The sequence below is a fragment of the Diospyros lotus genome, chromosome 4 (genome assembly GCF_014633365.1).
Source record: "Diospyros lotus cultivar Yz01 chromosome 4, ASM1463336v1, whole genome shotgun sequence".
Lineage (NCBI taxonomy): Eukaryota > Viridiplantae > Streptophyta > Magnoliopsida > Ericales > Ebenaceae > Diospyros > Diospyros lotus.
In genome coordinates this window covers 2,907,258-2,925,461 of record NC_068341.1, presented here as the reverse complement: position 1 = coordinate 2,925,461, position 18,204 = coordinate 2,907,258, and the positions used below count along the sequence as shown (strand labels likewise).

General features: G+C 35.3%; 1 protein-coding gene across 1 annotated transcript; it reads left to right on the top strand.

The window, feature by feature from the left end:
• Positions 1 to 1,932: 1,932 nt before the first annotated feature.
• On the top strand, positions 1,933 to 17,572 carry LOC127799961 (alpha-mannosidase I MNS4). The gene is made up of 17 exons (XM_052334274.1): positions 1,933 to 2,225; positions 5,692 to 5,811; positions 5,899 to 5,991; positions 6,588 to 6,674; positions 8,020 to 8,110; positions 9,558 to 9,613; positions 10,193 to 10,265; positions 11,711 to 11,820; positions 12,963 to 13,013; positions 14,095 to 14,183; positions 14,331 to 14,412; positions 14,558 to 14,671; positions 14,935 to 15,014; positions 15,449 to 15,584; positions 15,693 to 15,763; positions 15,907 to 16,150; positions 16,815 to 17,572. The coding sequence occupies exons 1-17, from the start codon at positions 2,109 to 2,111 to the stop codon at positions 17,052 to 17,054; spliced, it is 1,854 nt and encodes a 617-aa protein (XP_052190234.1). The 5' UTR covers positions 1,933 to 2,108; the 3' UTR covers positions 17,055 to 17,572.
• Positions 17,573 to 18,204: the final 632 nt, after the last annotated feature.

Here is an 18,204-nt window from a genome sequence, read left to right as displayed (position 1 = left end):
TTGTGCAAGTAAAAAAAATTGGAATAATGTTTATTAGATGATGATAGATAGTTGTAATTTCGTTTCTAGTATTTCAGACACAATTTAAATAAAAATCAAATTTTATATAATGATAAAATTTAACTATATAAAATTAGTTTTCATTCTCTAAAACAAAATATACGAAAAGTATTGTGAAAATTTATTTTATTAAAGATGCCATTGAAACCAAAATGACTTGTTTAATTATATAATTGCTTACTTTATAATATATATGATTAAATTATTAAATATTTTACTTGTTTATATATGATGCGTTCACCTATATTTTAAAAAATTTCAAAGATAACGTGTTTTCTAATTTTCTGTTTTAAAAAATATTTTTTCAAAATGACAAAGAGAATGCGTTTTTATTTTTTTAAAAATGACTACCAAAACAAAAATTTAAAAATAAATTCAAAACTTAAAATTGAAAAGTAAATAGAACGCAATCTTAAATTTTAACAATAATCAGTGTAATTTATGCAAGAACTTTCTTTCTACCGAGTGAGAAACAATAGTCCATAATTCATGCAAACTACACCCCTTTCAAGTAAATGAAATTTGTATAGAATTTTAGTACACAAATGTCATTAAAATTATACTTTGTAAGAAAAATGATATTTTTATTTAATTTTTGCACAAGAATATTATTTGAACGATAAGATAGTGATATTTTTATAATTACAAATTCTTTTGTTGGTTTTTTTTTTTTTTTTTTGTGGGGGCGGCTTTGTGAAATGCAATGTGAGGCAATTCTTTCGATTCCATAAAATAAAGTGGACATATGAAATATTAATGTTGAAAAATCAATTATGCAGTTTATGTTACATATAAACACCTCATAGGAGTCGTTTTTTTATTTTCAAAACGTTTTTTATTTCGTTTCGGACTCTATTTATGTTTATTTTTTTTTAAAAATGTCCGTTTTCACGTTTTCATTTTCTATTAGAAACAGTTCTCATTTCCGTTTTCGTGTAATATATCATGCAGTTGAGTCAGACATAAGCGATAGGCATTGCTATTAATATAGGTTTTTTTATATTTATATTAAAGGTGCGGCATATTATGTATGTGCAAGTAAAAAAAAATTAGAATAATGTTTATTAGATGATGATAGATAGTTGTAATTTTCTTTCCGTGTAATATTTCATTCTTTAAAACAAAATATACGAAAAGTATTGTGAAAATTTATTTTATTAAAGATGCCATTGAAACCAAAATGACTTGTTTAATTATATAATTGCTTACTTTATAATATATATATGATTAAATTATTAAATATTTTACTTGTTTATAGATGATGCGTTCATCTATATTTTCAAAAATTTATGACTTGATATTGAATAATTGTGCATTTTGACAATTCAAACTAACATTAATATTGAAGAACATTTGACTCTTGAAAGTCACTAAATTGGGTTATTAAAATCAAATCAATTAAATAATTAAGATAAATTTAAAAATAAACTCATAATATCTGACAATTTTCATGTGTTTTATTATAAATTTATCACTTAATTCATTGATTTTGATGATGTGCGACGCATTCGTGTTATTTAGTAAATTTTTTAATTGAATTTGTGTATTTATATTTAATTTAAAATTAATAATTATAATTTGAATGATCGTAGGTTTATCAATTTTTGTTCACCCATCATAAGAAACTAATGTTGAACACAGACTTAAAAATTAAACAATATTTTTAATTTTCATTGTAATCTTATCGACAGCTTATAGAAAAATTAAATAACATTTTTAGTTTTTATTTTTAAAAATAAAATAAAATGAACTAAAACAAAAATAGAAAAATAAAATAAAATAAAAAAATTTAAGTATCGTGAAACAGTTCTGAAATTTTCATCCCAATTCCACTGGTATTATCCGCCCCCCCCCCCCCCCCCACCAAAAAAAAAAACTGCGGTGAGATACGGCGTCGTTGTGCTGGCCGGCGCAGTAAAACGACGAAGCTGTTCCGGTGGAAGCATCTATACATTGGATCGTATAGTCTTCTAGATACATATATTCCAGGAGAGAGGGCAGAAAGGGGAGGAACGGGACTGATAGCGGAACGGAGATCAGTGAAAGCTATGAAAAAATGGAGTCCATTGCCTTTCGCGATGTCGTTGATGTTATCGGGAACTTTCATCTCCCTAGCTCTCGCGGATAGTGTTACTCCCCTGGAAGCGAGGCAGCTCAGGGACGAGGTATCTAATTATTTTTCGCAATCAAGTCAATATGTAATCTATGTATCTGCAGATGTATTGTTTATTCCGTGAAACTATTTGTGAGCTGAATCTCGGGATGGTGCCTTTGGGAAAGTCGCATGCTGGATTTGATCTATGGTCTTTGGGGAAATTTTTGGTGGCCATGCGATTCAAGTGCCTAAATAGCTTTACCCTAGGGCTAGTACTAAGTGGTCCTTTGGTTGTTCTTAGATGCCAGACGGCAAATTTAATGCGGTCGTTCCATCCCCGCCTAGATTTAGAGTGAAACAATTGAATGAGCTGTTTGCAATTTTGTTTGCACCAGAATGTTGTTGTTTCTTGATTTAAAAATGAAAGCATTTCTAGAAGTTCATTCAGTGTTAGCTGAAGGTGCCATAAATCTATGAGGCAATCCAGTGTATGATCCTTCCACCTTTTCTGGGGTCTGGGAAAGATTGGATGTATGTGGCGTTATTTCACGTGCAGGGACACTGTTTCCTAGGTTAAGGCTGCTTCTGCTGTTCAAATCCATGACTCTCTGTCTCAGGTCACAATGGAGTACCTGCTGCCATTACTTCAGTTGGAGGCCAACCGATTCAGGCACTATGTATGTCTAAAGGAAGTTCATGGTTGCTGTTGTCAACTGAATTTTTGAGGTGCTTGCCTTCATGTTTATCACAGCAATGGATTAGCATTGCTATGTAGTTTATTGACTACAGAAAAGATTTAGTGTTCTCAGAGGTTTACTTTATGAGATAAAAGCAAAATTCTGGGAGGATCTAGAGGGACTCATACAAATGATACCAAGAGGAGAGAAAGTGATTATAGGAGGTGACTTAAATGGGCACGTGAGTAGAGACGGAAACAGCTATAGAGAGGTACGTGGAGGGTATGGATTCGGGAAAATTAATAATGAGGGTAAGTCTATTCTAGATTTTGCTATGGCATATGGCCTCATCATAACCAATACTAGGTTAAAAAAACGGGACGAACACTTAATCACATATAAAAATATCACATCAAGCACCCAAATAGATTATTTCCTCATGAGACAAGAGGATTGGTTATGTTGTAGGGATTGTAAGGTGATGCCGGGAGAGTGTTTGACTACTCAACATAGACTTCTAGTACTTGAGGTCCAAGTAAGAAATTGGAAGAGAAAAAATCACATAAAACAAAATTCAAGAATCAGGTGGTGGGATTTAAAATGGGAGAAACAACTAATCTTCAAAGACAAACTAAGGGGTAGAAGGGAATGGAATGGAGAATGACAGACAAACCAAATGTGGAAAGAAATGGCTAACGCCCTGAGAAGCACAGCAAAAGTAGTCCTTGGAGAGACAAATGGTAGAGCCCCTAACCTTAAGGAGTCTTGGTGGTGGAATGAAGAGGTACAGTTGAAAATTAAAAATAAGAAAACTTGCTATAAGGCTGTATATCAATGTAACAATGAAGAAAATCAAAAAAATTATAAAGAAGCAAAAAAGGCAGCAAAAAGAGCTGTTAGTGAAGCAAGGTCAAAAGCATATGAGAATCTATATAAACGACTTGATACAAAAGATGGAGAAAGGGATATATATAAATTAACTAAAGGAAGAGAAAGAAAAACATGGGATTTAAATAAAGTGAAATGCATAAAAGATGAAAATCAAAATGTATTAGTGAATGAATGAGCGATTAAGGAGAGATGGAAGGAGTATTTCACAAAATTATTCAATGATGGTGGCGACACAAGAGTTAGGTTGGGACATCTTAGTAACTCCGAAGGGAACGTGAGCTATACATTTTATCGACGCATAAGTTCAAATGAAATAAGGCAAGCATTAAAAAAGATGAAAAATCATAAGGCGGTGAGACCAGATAATATACCAATAGAAGCATGGAAATGCATGGGAGAAGAGGGCATCTCCTGGCTAACGCAATTATTTAACGCGATCCTTAAATCAAAAAAGATGCCAGATGAGTGGAGGAAGAGTACTTTGGTTCCTATATATAAGAAGAGATGTTCAAAACTGTGAAAATTACAGAGAATTAAGCTAATGAGCCATACCATGAAACTCTGGGAGAGAGTAATAGAGCAGAGGTTAAGAAAAGAAACAAAGGTCTCAGAAAATCAGTTTGGTTTCATGCCTGGTAGGTCAACAATGGAAGCTATATACCTACCGAGGCGCCTCATGGAAAGGTATCGGGATCTTCAGAAGGACCTACATATGGTGTTTATAGATCTAGAAAAGGCCTATGATAGGGTCCCTAGAGAAGTATTATGGAGGATTTTAGAGAAGAAAGGAGTCAGAATAGCCTATATACAAGCCCTTAAGGACATGTATCACGGTGTAGAGACAAGGGTCAAAACATGCGGAGGGGATACTGAACCGTTTACAACTACAATATGACTGCATCAAGGTTCTGCACTAAGTCATACTTATTTGCTCTAATAATGGATGAACTCACTAAAGATATTCAGACAGAGGTGTCATGGTGTATGCTATTTGCAAACGACATAGTGTTGGTCGATGAAACAAAAGAAGGAGTGAACACTAAGCTTGAGTTGTAGAGAAGCAATTTAGAATCTAAGGGATTTAAATTAAGTAGAAAGAAAACAGAATATATGGAATGTAAATTTAGTAAGAATGCAAGAGTGGATGATGTTATAATAAAATTGGAAGACCAAATCTTATAAAGAAAAGACCATTTTCGATATTTGGGATCAGTGATTCAAAAAGATGGAGAAATTCACGAGGATGTCGCATATAGAATTAAGACAGGTTGGCTAAAATGGAAAAATGCATCGGGAGTGTTATGTGATGGTAAAATTCTATTAAAACTGAAAGGAAAATTCTATAGGACAGCTATAAGACCAGTCTTGCTATATGGCTCAGAATGTTGGGCTGTCAAATACCAGTATGAGCAAAAAACGAGTGTAGCGGAGATGAGGATGTTAAGATGGATGTGCGGCCATACAAGGAAGGATAAGAATAGAAATGAAGTTATTCGTAATAAGGTAGGAGTAGTGCCAATCGAGGAGAAGATGAGAGAGACTAGACTAAGATGGTTTGGTCATGTGAGAAGGAGACCAATAGACGCTCCTGTGAGGAGAGTTGATGAAATGGAACAATTAGTCAAAAAAAGAGGTAGAGGCAGACCCAAGAAGACTTTGAGAGAGACATTAAAGTTTGATATGAAGTGTATGGATCTAAATGAAGATATGACAAAAGACAGAAATACATGGAAGTCTAGAATTCATGTAGCCGACCTCACATAGTGGGATAAAGGCTTGATATGTTGTTGTTGTTGTTGTGTATCTGTTTTGGAGTCCAACTTGACAGTTGCCATAGTTCTGAGCACAGAATTTGCTTGCCCTTATTATGCTTACGCTGCTGGAATTTTGGAATTGTTTCTATTTGATTTGTCAATTGACTTGTGGTGGACTTAGCTTGTAAACTGGTGTTTTTGTTGTGTAAGTTAGGTGCGTGAAATGTTCTATCATGCTTTCAATGGGTATATGGAACATGCTTTCCCACTTGATGAATTGAAACCTCTATCATGTGAAGGAGAAGACACTCTTGGTGGCTATGCCTTAACTTTGGTAAAGTGGCACATATCTTTGTTTTATTTTATTATCTTATTTATTTAGTTTTGACACTTGATGTTGCAAATGTGGCATTTGTCACAGATTGACTCTTTAGACATGTTGGCTTTACTTGGAGATCGAGAACGCTTCACTGAGTCTGTTGAATGGATCGGTAAAAGCCTTCGGTTTGATATTGTGAGTGTTGCATTTCTTGTATTAAGGTTATAAGCATAATGCATCATGTCTCCTATTCATATAGATGGTTAATGAGTTATTCCTTTTGGTGGATAGAAATATGAAGGGGTATGAGACTGAGAGTGATTTATGTAAAACAACAACTGGTCCCCCATTGTATTTAGCTCCCATATTTGTCATTTCCCGTCAGCTATAATTAAGCAGTTTACTTTTTCTTTTTGTCTTTGTTCTTGTAGAATTAATTCTCTTGAATTTTTTTTGTAGTTGCGAAAAGTGATATCAACTTAACTTAGTTTGGATAAGATGTTAATGTGACTTTTAGAAGTCAATTGACATTATGAATACCATTCCACTGACCCTAAGTTAGGATAAGGTATAGTTAATGATGATATGCTTTTTTTTTGTTGAAATTGCTTGGTGGTTGGGTAATATGTTACTGAAGTGCTAAGCATTTACTTTTTTTTGTTTTTATTGGAATCTTGTTTGTTTCACTTGGTGGGACAAAAAATTGGGACACTATTCTAAGTGGCTAGTGCAAATGGCTTGGTTATGCATGTTGAATCTGGCAAACTAACTTTTCTTTTTCACATTTGCAGAACAAGACAGTCTCAGTGTTTGAGACCTCAATCCGGGTCCTTGGAGGATTGCTTTCTGCCCATCTTATTGCAAGTGATTATGCAACGGTATTATTACATTGTTATGACCATTTAGTCTTATTATTACCGTATTTTCCTTTTTCCATAATGCTTGAGATGAAAACTGTTGAAGTTTGCCTCGAGTTTTGTCCTAGAAGATAGCAGAACCAGAAGGAGTATAAAAGAGTAGTTTTGGCTGAAGAAATTAGGCAGCTAGGGGTTAAGTGTAATTAGTACATTTTGTTGGGGTTAATATGTAATTTCCCTAAGTTAGTTAGTTGCCTAAGTGTGTCTGCCTCCTTTATAAATAAGAGGGCAAGGCAGCAGTCTAATAACTCCTCTCTCTTGTCAAGTTCTCTGTTTTCATTGTGAGTATTCTTTGTTCTAGAGAAAGTGAGGCATGTGTATTGTGTTCTTGAGTTTTCTTGGAGTGAACAAGGGTTGTACTTGAGCAATAGGGTTGAGAGAGGACTTGGGCTTTGTACTGATCAGTTTCATCCTAATAAAAGGCTGCTCTTGGTGGGTGTTTGAAGGCTGGATGTAGGATTGCCAAAGGCATTCTGAACCAGGATAAATTTGCGCCTAATGCTGTTTGGTTTGATCTTTTAAATTTAGTTATTTTCTTTTCTGTTGTTCATTTTTATGTTCTCACATTTACATTGCATCCGAGAGTGTTTAAGAGGGTTTATGTGAGGGTTTTCTCGCCTAAGGGTGTAATCTAAGAGTCCTAAGGTTAACAAAAACTACCAAATCTTTCAAAGAAAAAGAGGGGGGCTGGTATAAAGAGAATCATGATAGAGTCTTGAGCTTCTGATTTTATTTTCAATTAAGTAACTGGAAATTCCGCAAAAAGGTTGTTCCATCTCCTTGTTTACCATTTTTACCAATGTTGTTGAGAGACTCACACATACCAACTAACCTCTTTGCTTAATGCAGGTAGTGATTTATGAACAATAGATTACATTGATTGAAAAAGTCAAAAACAGCATTTAAAAAAAATAGATCTCTTTTGTATGGTTGATCCATGAACTGGAGTGATCAATCTTTGTATTCGGGATTTTATTGATTTCTTGGAGTAAATGATATATAGTGGGTATTAGAGATTCCTTTTCCTTACATGAGTGATATACATTGGTACTTCTCTAATTTGTACGCTCATCCCTAAACCTTAAAAGGTTTTTTTTTTTTGAGGTGGTGGGGTGGTGTGGGGGATGCATGTATATAACCCGTAGCAGCAGTTGTTTGAATCTGTTCTTTAATGGATAATAGTCCCCATCAACTTCTTATGGTTCAATCCTTGCGTTTTTTTAAACATTGTAAATTAATATTTGTTTGTGGTGGATAACTGTTAAGGTTTTCTTTTTATCTCTCATTTCTTTCTTTAATTGTGCAGGGCATGAAAATTCCAACATATGATGATGAATTACTCCACTTGGCTGAGGATATTGCCCGTAGACTACTACCTGCATTTGATACTCCTACTGGTATTATTCCCTGACCTACCATTATTTCACAAACTAGATCAGAAAATCATTCTTTAAATTGCATTTCTGGACATCTTTAATTCTTCTTTAAAGCAGTTTCCAAAGTTGTTTTATTTATTTATTTTTTTGGAATGTTATCCAGATGTTTTGCACACTGGACTTTGCTTGGATTAATTGTTTTGACTTTCTTGCTATTCTCGAGAGCACTTTTTTCTTTTTTATACTTCCATATTTTTTAATCTAGTCTCACACTACTCTCCTCTATGAGCCATGTGGCCCAAGTTAAATCCAAACCTCATGGCCCAACTCTCAATTTGGACCAGGCATGCCAGCAAAATCAGTCCATTGGGCCTATCTGGTTGGGCCAATACATTGTTCAGCCATCTTAGTGCCCACACTTGAGTGACAAGCCAACGACCCTTAGCTCTGCCACACCAACACACATGCAATCACACTCATGCTTGTATTTTACTTGATAGGATAGAACATCCTCGTGAACATTTAAGATGTTTTGATAGTGTATGTTTCCTCAATGGTACTATATGCATGTAGCCTTCTTGTAGGAAAACCTAAATTTATGAGGCACAGACTGATACGGTCCCTAGTTTGTGATCTAGTTATGGGTCTATGGACACAGAAATCTACTTGGAGATTAGAATGTTTTTTTGATCTTCTTTCTTTATGACCTATTTTGAAAGACTAGTTTGGGCTCATTTGAGAGAACACAATGATGTCTTCAAGTTCAGAGAGAAACTCTATTTTTCTGGATAAAAAAACCTGTACCTTCTCCTTTGTAGAATAGCCATTTAAGTACATCTGGTTACTGGAAAACTAGAGAAACTATCCACTAAAAGATAAGCAACCACTGACATAGAAAAACTACCTGGCACAATCCTGGAAACTGAATATCCGGAACAACTGAAAAATAAAACTAACAGATCAGCTAATCATCAGGTTGCCCATTTCTTGCGGCCATGTGTAAAATGCTGGTATACTTGGCTGCTGAATGGATCACTCTGACTTGGCTATCATTGCTACATGTCCTACTGATGGAGACTTTATAACTCAGAAATTTACCACTCGTTACTTATGTTGCCTGGTATTCCTTCAATTTGTTTTTAGGAGATACATGATGAAGGTGTATTGTTGAAGTAGTCTACTCTGTAAGCTTGGACTTGCCAAGACATTTCTTACCTTGAAAAACAAAAGAAGAAAATCCTTGTCACAGAAAGCATCAATGTCTGGTGTTCCTGATTCTAAGCCAGTCAGATTTACTTACCAGAAAAAAATGGTAACTGGCTCAGGTTTTCTAGCAAGTAGTTTGGACATCTGACTGTTGTTTGTTCTGTCACCTGCTTATTTCACTCACCTTTCTTACAAGTTAACACTTCTCCATTAAATCCAATCTGTCCTTAGAAGATTCTAAGTTATATGACATTTGCTGCAGGGATTCCATTTGGATCTGTCAATCTATTGCATGGTGTTGATGAAAATGAAAGCAAGGCAAATGTTCTTTGTACTTTCTTTCCCTATTTAAGAGCAAGTTTGTTTTATTTTAGAATGCTGTAATGCATAAACAGATGGGAGGGCAGTTCACCCTGTAGGATAAGTCATACTATGGTACATAATCATTTGACATCCCTGCTATTTCAAAGATGTAGCATATCCTTGTTAACTAGATTCTACAGAAATAATCTGTCAGTTTTAAGAAGGATATGGCTACCCTCTGTAGTTGACATTTCAATTATAATAAAGTTTTTGCATTGCATATATCACATTGGACAAAGACATCATCTTTATTATTTATTGGAGAACAAAAAGAAGTTTCAGTTTTAACATTTCAATCTTACCACCGGTCCTTAAATTGAAGGGGCATGTACATCCAACACTGGCATTGATGCACCCGGAAACAAGCACTGTAATCAATTTTTGAACAGAGTTATTTGTGAAGAATCTAGAAGTAGGGCTGAGACCTGTAGCCATTGTGTAATTCTTTCTAAAATCAGGACCTCATTTTTATTTCCACTATCATGTAGATTATAGTGTAAATTCTAAGGTTTCATTTTTTCTTTTATTATTTAGATTACATCAACAGCGGGTGGTGGGACATTGACATTGGAGTTTGGTGTCCTCAGCCGCTTAACAAATAATCCAAGTAAGTATTACTACTGTTTTTAGGGCATTAATTGCATTTTTGCAATTGTCTTCTGATAGGAGTTCAATCAATCTCTTGATCTTTTCTCGCAGAAGATACACACACACACACACACACACTTATGCGATAGGTGGCTCAATGAGAGTTAAACGTGATACTCTTTTCCCTTTGGAGTTATACCATCAGTTTCATTTAAGTTGATAAAAGGCATAGCCTTGCTGCCTGTGATGGACATAATATATTTTCCATATAATTGTCTTCTATATTATTACGACACAATTGTGCATTTATAGAAGAAAAAAGTTGTACCATTATATGCATTCTTTTACAGACTGCAGGTTTCTGCATGCTATTAGTCCAGATTTTCTGATTAGTTGGGCTTAAAATGTATCCCACCACATGCTTATTTAATATTTTGATTTTTTCAAGTGTATCAACTATCAATTTTGCTTGGTGTGGAAACAACCTATTTTGCGAAGCAAAGTCTGCTTACAAAGATGATCCTCCCAACCCTCACAAAGAGGAAAGTCTCATTGACTGGGGACCCATCCAATCTCCACACCCCTGAGGCAAAAAAGAAAAAAAATAAAAAAAGTTTTGCTTGGCTCAGAAGAATATATATGGTCTTCAGTCACAGTCAGAAGGCAAAAGATTGCAATGGGTGGGGCTGGTTTTGCAGAGTAGCTATCTGGGTTGTTCTTAACAGCTAGCCTTGTGCAACAAACCTGGTGACAAGTGGCCTGCAACTTCTTACTTTCAAGCAAGTCACGCTCTAGGACAATCACATCCTTTGTGTGATTATGGTCTACAACAGAAAGTTTAATCCACTGATTAATAGGCTGTTGCTGGATTTTAATCTAAAAGTGGTAGATTTCTCAAATTCATTCAGGAGCTCCACGGGACAATGTTTGTTGGATCTCACTTGTACTTTTACTTTGTATAGATTTGCTCTTCAGAGTTGGCTTATGTGTACTAAGGTTTAAAATAACTAGGTTTCATGATAAAGGTCAGTCACCAGCTTTTGCAAACCTGGTATACTATAATTTCATAATGTTCCTTACCATTCATCTTTCATGCAAATTTTTTTCTACACCTTTTAGAAAGAGTGAAGCTGCCATGTCTTTGTATCCTTGAATAGCAGAACAGGATTGATCAATGTGGCAGCAGATATGCTCAACTTAGTTACCATTTCTTGTCCTTCCCACATGTCTCCTTTCCCCTCTCCTCCCATCAACCCCAATTAATGGAAGGGAAAAATGATTATGATTTGATCTTGGTCTTTTAATTTTTTCTTGTATGCATGTTCTCCTCACATATGGAATGAAAGCTTGTTATATTGTTGTATGTGTGATCTGTTGTTGGGGGTTGTGTTTGTCATTTTTGAACTAATTGATCTCTTCCCCATCTTACTTATACAAACTTGTTGCACCTTCATGTAAATGCAGTTTATGAGCAAGTAACAAAGAATGCTGTGCGTGGATTATGGGCACGTCGTTCAAAGATTAACCTGGTTGGTGCTCATATTGATGTTTTTACAGGTCGTTGGACGCAAAAGGTAACATTTCTATTAACCGTCAAGGAGTGAGCAATGTTTATATTTTACTTTGGATTAAAGTATGCTTGTTTTATAACTTCATAATGTCTATTGATGAAGTAATGAAACTTAAAGCATTCACATTAGAAGATCTCATTTTAAAATTCTATATTCCTACATATTGAATTTTGTTCAGGTCTGACCTGGTATGATTTTAACTTGAGAATGTTAATAAAATATTTCGTAGAACTTTGGATTTTACACATGGGGTTTATTAACAAATGCTTGATATTTCTCTGAAATTCTGAGTGCATTTTTTGATACTTGGATCCAATCACAACCAATCAACAATTATAAGCCTTAATCTTGCTAAGTAGGGTGGATTACATGAATTCTATAGCCCTATAACTATGTCCATGTTCATATCTTTTGTAAGGCCGATCAGATCCCACGCAATGCGTAAGGGCTTTCCACCAAGATTTTTATCTTCCTCTACCTTTTTCGTTATAAACTTCTTCCATTTCACGCATTCGTTTTGCTGGTGTGTACTGATCTTTTTTTCACATGTCCAAACCATCTTAATTGTGGATAGCACATTTTATCTTTAATAGATGGCAATCCTTATTACATATGATCTTATTTCTAATCTGTCTTTTCTTGTGTTGGTACACATTCTATTGGAAAACTTTCTTTTTAGCTTTAAAGGGATTTTACAATTGCATAAAATTCAATACTCTTATCTGGAAAAGAAAAATGTCATGGTTCCCTGGATTCAAAGAAGTTCCAGTCCTGGCTCTTTACAAGAGGCTGTCCTAAGCATTTTCCAAATATAACAGTCCATCTTATTTATCGAGTTGTAATCTTATTATTTTTGTGTGAATTTTTTTCTTTTTTCTTTTTTGGTTAGTGAAAAAACTTAGAACTTTTTGCATTCTGATACTGCATGTGACATCCTTGTATATTATAGCTTTAGAATTTCTACGTGATGTTTCTAGTTACCATGGTGTATTGTTTGGAAGGAAATTTCTACATATAAGCAAGCATGGCAAAAGAATAAGTTGGTTCTTTTATATTGTAAATCCTTAACTATCTGTTTGTGCATCATGTATGAGGCTTCTGTTTATACGTGGCTATGGCCAGTTCATTTTCTTGTTGCTTTGCAGGATGCTGGGATTGGTACCAGTATTGACTCTTTCTATGAATATCTCCTCAAGGTAGGTGTTTGTTGAAATAGTAGCTTCCTTTTGCGTATAATATTTTATGTTGTGCCATGTCACATTTTTTAAAGGTTACAATATCATCTATAAATGTAGAGAAAACAAATTGTGCTCCCTTCTTTCTAGGATAGTTGGTAAAACCTTTAATATTTTACACATTTGGGCATAGTATTTACAGAGTTCCGGGTTTTGGTTTGGTTACACCCAATAATTGGAAAGCCTTACCTTTTAATCCCATTTTCTCTTTTCTTCATATCTTGTTCTCAATCTACTGGCTATTTTATCTATTATTTCACAAGTATAATGTATATCTCATATGGTCAGCAATGATTACATGCATCACATGTGCAGACAAGTTCTAACTCATTCCACTATGGACTCTGGTCCATGAAATATTATTTATTGTATGCGGATGGGATCACTGCAGTCAGATAATAAAAATCTTGTGATTTCATGAACCCTACGTTTGCACTTGCTACTTTCTAATTCTATGTATTACCTGTACTATGTGGTCCTCGAGGAGAAGGATGTTATGACCCTAAGGGTAAATCTATAAAGGGCCAATAGTAGCTGTTAGTGGTTGATAGCTGGGGGGTTAAGTGGGTAGGCTAACTGTGCAACAGAAGCTGTTATGATTAGTTAGTTGTGCTGTTACATTGTTAGAGGGCTGTTATGGTTTCTAGAGGCTTTATATAAGATACCTATGGCAGTAAGACAGGGGTCATGAGAATAATGACAAATTTTCTCTTTCAATTCTCTCTCTGATATTTTCTCTCATTCTCTCTTGTTCTCTATTTCTCCCTCTTTCTCATTCTCTCTGTTCTTTCTAAATTCATATCTCATTCTATCTGTTCTTTCTAAATTCATGTCTTCTTTCTGGAAGTCACTTCAAATTCCTTCAATTGTCCAGCCCACAATCTGAAGGCTTGACAAGGGACATCAGTATGGCATAGGAAATAACTCCTACCATTTTCAATCTATAAAACTCAAAACCACTCTCTTCCCCCCCCCCCCCCCCCCCCAAAAAAAAAAAAAAACCCATTATTTATTTGTTAATCATTTTTTTATTTCTCTTCAGGCCTATTTATTATTTGGAGATGAAGAGTATCTGTTCATTTTTCAAGAAGCTTATGAGGCAGCAATGCGCTATCTTTACACTGATCCTTGGTAAAAGATTGTGGCGTTGTGTGCCACTATGTAAATATCACCTTCCTTTCGTTTGGTTTTGTTTTACTTTTTGTCCAATTGCTTGTTGGGGACTTTTGAAATTTGAACCCTATCACAGAAGGGATGCTGACTTTCAAATATTCATAGGTATATAGAGGTAAATATGAACTCTGCTGCTCTTGTCTGGCCACTATTTAACAGTTTGCAGGCATTCTGGCCAGGCCTTCAGGTATCTGTATATATAAATTAGTATTTTTTGATTACTGTTAATATGTTGTTGGCTTCTTGAAACCAGAATTTTATTGAATAGGGAATAAGTGAAACTTTTTGGAAGCTGAAGGAATACATGAAACTGACTACATCATTTCTGGAAGGTTTTAGCTGGGGACATTGATCCTGCTATTCGAACACATGCTGCTTTTTTTAGTGTTTGGAGAAGATACGGATTCACTCCTGAGGGTTTTAATCTTGCCACACTTAGTGTTCAGGTATATTGCTTGGCTTTCAAATTTTCTTGCCATGATATCAGGGACCTGGCATTTAATCCTTCCTCACCCTGGGTTCGAAGGGTTGTTAAGGGGTTACTATCAAATGTGTAGCTCTAGCAAATCATAATTGGAGCTAAAGATAAAAAAACTTCTGGATTTTTACCTGTAAAAAGCAAGGAGCCTCATGTGCTAGGCATGCTATTTATATATTTGACTTTTTTACAACGTTATATATTTAACCAGTGAACCTACATTTATGTCAGCATGGCCAAAAGAGCTACCCACTTCGTCCAGAACTAATAGAGAGCACATATTGGCTGTACAAAGCCACCAGGAGTCACAGGTTGGTTATGTGCTTTAATTTTTTATTTACTTTCTTGCTTATGCCATACTCGTCTTTGTCAACCTCCTGCCCTCTTCCTTTTATTACTTACTTGAGTAACTTCCATTACTAGTAAGGATAGGCAACAACAGGTTGGGTCAAAATGTAATGAAATGCAGTCTCCTTTTCTCCACCAGGAGGTGAAAAAGAATAAAAGAAAGGGTAAATTCTTCTCATGAGATGTTCTGGCTTTAATTTCAAAAGATGAAGAAACTAGAGAGAGGGAGGGAGGGAAGGAGTTTAATGAAGTGGAGGTACTGGAGAGTGAAGGAATATTCAGTTTGTGGATTCTGGAGGCTGTCTGTATTAGCAACATACACTTTCTTCTCTAGCTTTTTGTTCAGCTTTCCTTTTGCTGACCTCAGAGTTGAAATCCTTCTAAAATTTTCACTCAGATATCTTGATGCTGGAAGAGATATGGTTGCCAGCTTGCAATATGGAGCCCGATGTAGATGTGGATATTGTCATATTTCGGATGTAGAGTTTCATGGACAGGAAGATCATATGGAGAGCTTTTTCCTAGCAGAGACGGTAAGGCAAAGTTTCAGAGTTTCTTAATTGGGTCATCTCCTTGCCCTGACGTTTCTATTCATGGCATATATCAACTCTTTACCTTTTTAATGCATGGAAAATATGCAGGTCAAATATTTGTGGCTTCTTTTTGATTTGGCTGCTGGTCCAGATAACCTTGTTGAGAATGGACCATACAAGTAAGTAGTGTGTCTTCTGCTCATTTTTGTATTCATGTCCTGATAGAATTTTATTATAGCACGTTGATATATCTATCTCCTCTGGAGAAAACATTGTACTTTTTCCTGATTCTACTATCTTCGTCAATAACTTCCATTTACAGGTACATCTTTACCACTGAAGGGCACTTACTGCCTGCAACTCCACAAATTTCTTTGTTCCATGAGCATTGTTCTTATTTTGGGTCATACTGTAAAAACAGCCACTTAAGACAGGAATCGTATACTTCTGATATCTCGATGGATTTTCAGGATATTAACAATAGTAGGTTATGTAGTTCAGTTTCTTCCAGTTGTGAGTCGGACCTCAGTTCTGAAAAGTCCAATCCCGTCTCAGGTTTGATTAAGGTAAATATAGTGTATCTTGAATTTGAATTAATACAGAATTTTGTTTTTACTAGTGAATTTCGTGCACTGATGTTCTTGAGGTTTCTCAGTGTCATTATTAACCTTAAAAATATGTTAACTTGGTATTTTACAACTTCTGGAAAGTAATTTCATTGACTTTTTTGGAATTTAGATGACTTGTTGATCCCTGTCTGGATAGATTAAGAAATGCAACAATTTTTTTCTGCCACCTTGCAGTCTTCCTCCCCCCACCTGCACAAGACTCCATTTGTTTTTGGTCTCGTGTTTTGACTTTTTTGGTATCAAACTGAACTCATATTTTCATTTTGACGCTTTGTTTGGAAAGTATTCTCCAAAATATTGAAATGAGTACTTATACCAAGTTCATTTGACTTTCTCCATTCCACTACTTGCTTTAGAATCTTTAGGATTAAATTCTGATAGAATAGGAGAATCTGCACGGTCAAAACAAGATAGAATTCTTTATAGAAATCGAACAAAGGGCTTAGCCTAGTCTTAATTGGTGTGACAATCATTTCCCGAGTTCATGGGATTCCTTGTCTAATTTCTTTGTGGTCTTAGCATGTCCAAAATACACCCCCCCCCCCCCCAAAAAAAAAAGGTTGTCTGTGATGCTGAGCATGTATTATATGTTGTGTTGCAGGGACTTTGCCCAGGACTAAGCCATGGCCAAAAGTTCGGCATATCATATGTGGCTTCCCCAACTTATGATGATGAACCTTCAAATTCAAGGGAGACAGCAGTGGTTCAAAACCATCCAGTTATGGTTGTTGCTAGCCCTCCTTCTGAGCATTCACCAGTTGATGTTCAGATCAATCATGACCCGGATGATCAGGAGGAACCAAGTATGAAAGGATCAGAGAGTCACCAACCTCAAAATTAAAGGCAGCTGGGCAGTTCATCAAACCGTTGGGACATAACTATCTTGCATGGAACTCCTCAACTCCATAATCATCATTACCAAACTGTTCTTTGGATTAAGCGAAGACAGTCCCTTCTATGGTGGCAGGGTTTCATGGATTCATCCGGTTCACCCCCAGTCTGAGTCTCCCCCTTGTGCCATTTGGGATTTTCTGATCAATAGTCGAAGCAGTCAACTCCAAGTAGGTTTCCATATTAATTCCTTTTCACATTACCTTTGAGGTAGGGGTACACATCGTATCATTTAAATTTCTTTTGGCCATAGCTTTAGCAGCTCGAGTTTAAATTAACGATATGTGCTCTATAGATGTACAATAGAACAGCCCAATATTCAAATGGCGTTGAGAGTTGTAACTAAATTCTGTTTTATTTTGAACATGCGGAAATGGTCCGGCCATGTAGATTAGCACCATGATATGAACGATTCATAATTAATTTGAGAAACAATGCACAATAACAATTGCTTTAAGCTTCTCTTTATTCCAGTAGCTCATAGTTTTTTTTTTTTTTTTACTATTTTTGGGGTGTTCCATCAGGACTGTTATCACCTATTAGTCCCACAGTATGCCCTTGTAGTATGGTGAAAAAAATTAAATCAGAAAATCTGGTGATCTTTGATTTTGATTTTAAAGTAACACTATGATTATGACGAAGTAGGTTCTAAACGGGATCGAACTACTAAGTTGTCTTGAAATTTCTTTTTTTTGGGTGCTATTTTTCTTCTATTTATTGATGGGTGTACAAATTTTTTGAAAAAGATATTATAATTCTTATTCATTCGTCAAATATTTATTTCTGTATTGAGAGCAATTCATAAGGTATAAAAGGCACAATATAGAATAGCATAATAATAGCAATTGAAATCATTGGGCGTTACTATTTGATTGTTTTTTATAATAACTATTAAGTATAAAGTATTAACTACAAAAATAAATAAATAAAATTAAAGTTTGTGACTCAAGTGATGTTCTAGCAACAGTTGTGGGTACTTTGGGGATTGGGCCACCGATCACGCATGGAAATTGCTCGGCCCAAATATAGGCCCACCGTTGAAAGCCCAAAGCCCAAGTTCCATTTTCAAATTCAAAAATGAAATCTCTCCGAAAGGAACG

What these genes read in the sequence shown, in the direction of transcription:
- LOC127799961 (XM_052334274.1), top strand. Translation starts at nt 2,109, where the DNA reads ATGAAAAAATGGAGTCCATTGCCTTTCGCGATGTCGTTGATGTTATCG. An exon ending in TTGCAAGTGATTATGCAACG is followed by an intron (nt 6,675 to 8,019) that starts GTATTATTACAT and finishes TTAATTGTGCAG; the next exon opens with GGCATGAAAATTCCAACATA. An exon ending in TTGATGAAAATGAAAGCAAG is followed by an intron (nt 9,614 to 10,192) that starts GCAAATGTTCTT and finishes TTTATTATTTAG; the next exon opens with ATTACATCAACAGCGGGTGG.